Raw genomic sequence first — 1,844 nt, forward strand, 5'->3', positions numbered from 1 at the left:
CTGCCACCTTACTTGTGGATTAGTCGCAACGTGTTTTTCTTTCACCAGCCATGGGACACCTGTGAACCTCCAGCCTTCCACGGTAATCCTTCAGCCTAGTCGCCCAGACCAAGATGATCGATTGGGCCTTGGAGCTATCGGTGTGCGCACTGATAGGAAACTAATCTTTTAAAGTGTATTTATTGATTAAGTGTGATGACACGATCATCTAGCATAACAGCTAAACGATGAACATGTACTTTACTAAACGATGAATGTCGATCAACAACTACAAGATCACTTAATCTTGCTACACAATCGCTTACAAACACTAAACGATCGTTTACAATCTTTACACGATCGCTTACTAACACTACGCGATCGCTTACACACATTATGTGATCGCTTACCGCAACTACACGATCGTTGAGGCCCTTCTACACAATCACTTAGTAGATGAACTAGGCGATGAATAGTACTCCTCAGTTGTTTTTACACGACAGACTAACTCGAACTCCCACCCTCGAGAGCTCACTTCCTTCGCTCAAGATATTCAGTTCTTCAATGCCCTCTCTTTCCGTTTCTTTCTTCTTTTAAATCAGAACTTCCCCCAATAGAATTGAAAGTCGTTTAAGTGTGGTCCCCAACCTCCTTAACCGACTCAACTATCAATTTTCCCATATTACCCCTATTCTTCCTTCTTTGATATTGCAGTACAATTGGAGGCCTATCATTACCTCTCTCCTCCACCTTTACCTTGTCCTCAAGGTAAAATTCTGGGAATTGATTCTGAAAATCATCTAACACTTCCCAAGTCGCTTCATGCTCTGGCAGCCCTTTCCATTTCACCAAAACCTCATGCCCCTGATGAGACGACCGAGGTCGAGAGCTCAATACAGCCTCCGGTTCAGGTAACCAAATATGATTTTCATTGACTAAAGGATCTACAGATGACTTCCCTTCTGGCTGTCCAATCACATTTTTTAGTTGCGAAACATGAAAAACTGGATGGATTCACACTGTTGATGGAAGCTCCAATTTGTAAGCTACCGATCCCACCCTGTCAATAACTTGATATAGGTCATAATACTTGGGAGACAATTTGACATATCGCTTTTGCCGAACTGAGATATGGTGATAGGGACGTAACTTCAGCCATACCCACTCTCCAATTTGAAATTCTATATCCCTTCGCTTCCTATCCGCAAATTTCTTCATTTTATCTTGAGTCACCCTCAAATACTCTTTAAGTACACGTAGTGGAGTATCCCTATCTCGCATCTTTGGTCCAATGTTGCATTCGCAGTGCAATCATCCCCATAATAAATTAACACCAGAGGAGAGCGTCCATACACAATTTGAAAAGGAGAAAAGCCAGTGGAGGCATTATACGTAGTATTATACTAGTATTCCGCCCAATGCAACCAATTAGTCCATTCTTTAGGACGCTCCCCACAGAAACACCTTAAGTACACTTCTACGTTGCGGTTTACCACTTCTGTCTGACCATCCGACTAAGGATGATATGTTGTGCTACAATGAAGCTTGGTACCAACAGCCAGAATAACTCCTGCCAGAAGTGACTCACAAACACCTTGTCTCGGTCCGAGACAATAGACTTCAACACCCCGTGCAACTTTACTATTTCTCTACAAAATACATCTGCTACAACACCAACATTCAGAGGATGTTTTAAGGCCAAGAAATGAGCATACTTGCTCAATCTGTCCATTACCACTAAAATCACATCATACCCTTTGGCTTTGGGTAAGCCTTCAATGAAATCCATCGATATGTCAGCCCATACAACATCAGGAATAGGGAGCGACATTAACAACCCTGCTGGAGACAATGCTAACGATTTA

The 1,844-nt window shown here is 42.5% G+C and overlaps 1 protein-coding gene across 1 annotated transcript; it reads right to left on the minus strand.

Annotated features, from left to right (window-relative positions):
- Window positions 1–609: 609 nt before the first annotated feature.
- On the minus strand, window positions 610–1,260 carry LOC150037452 (uncharacterized). The gene is made up of 2 exons (XM_090312009.1): window positions 1,030–1,260; window positions 610–945 (listed from the first exon to the last, which is right to left on the minus strand). Exons 1-2 carry the CDS (start codon window positions 1,258–1,260, stop codon window positions 610–612), a joined length of 567 nt encoding a protein of 188 aa, XP_090168135.1.
- Window positions 1,261–1,844: the final 584 nt, after the last annotated feature.

This window comes from Benincasa hispida, chromosome 3, assembly GCF_027475165.1.
Source record: "Benincasa hispida cultivar pf3 chromosome 3, pf3_genome.v1.1, whole genome shotgun sequence".
NCBI lineage: Eukaryota > Viridiplantae > Streptophyta > Magnoliopsida > Cucurbitales > Cucurbitaceae > Benincasa > Benincasa hispida.

Coding starts and splice junctions, on each gene's coding strand:
- LOC150037452 (XM_090312009.1), bottom strand. CDS start 1,260: ATGCGAGATAGGGATACTCCACTACGTGTACTTAAAGAGTATTTGAGG. Junction 946..1,029: donor TTATTGACAGGGTGGGATCG/GTAGCTTACAAA, acceptor GTGATTGGACAG/CCAGAAGGGAAGTCATCTGT.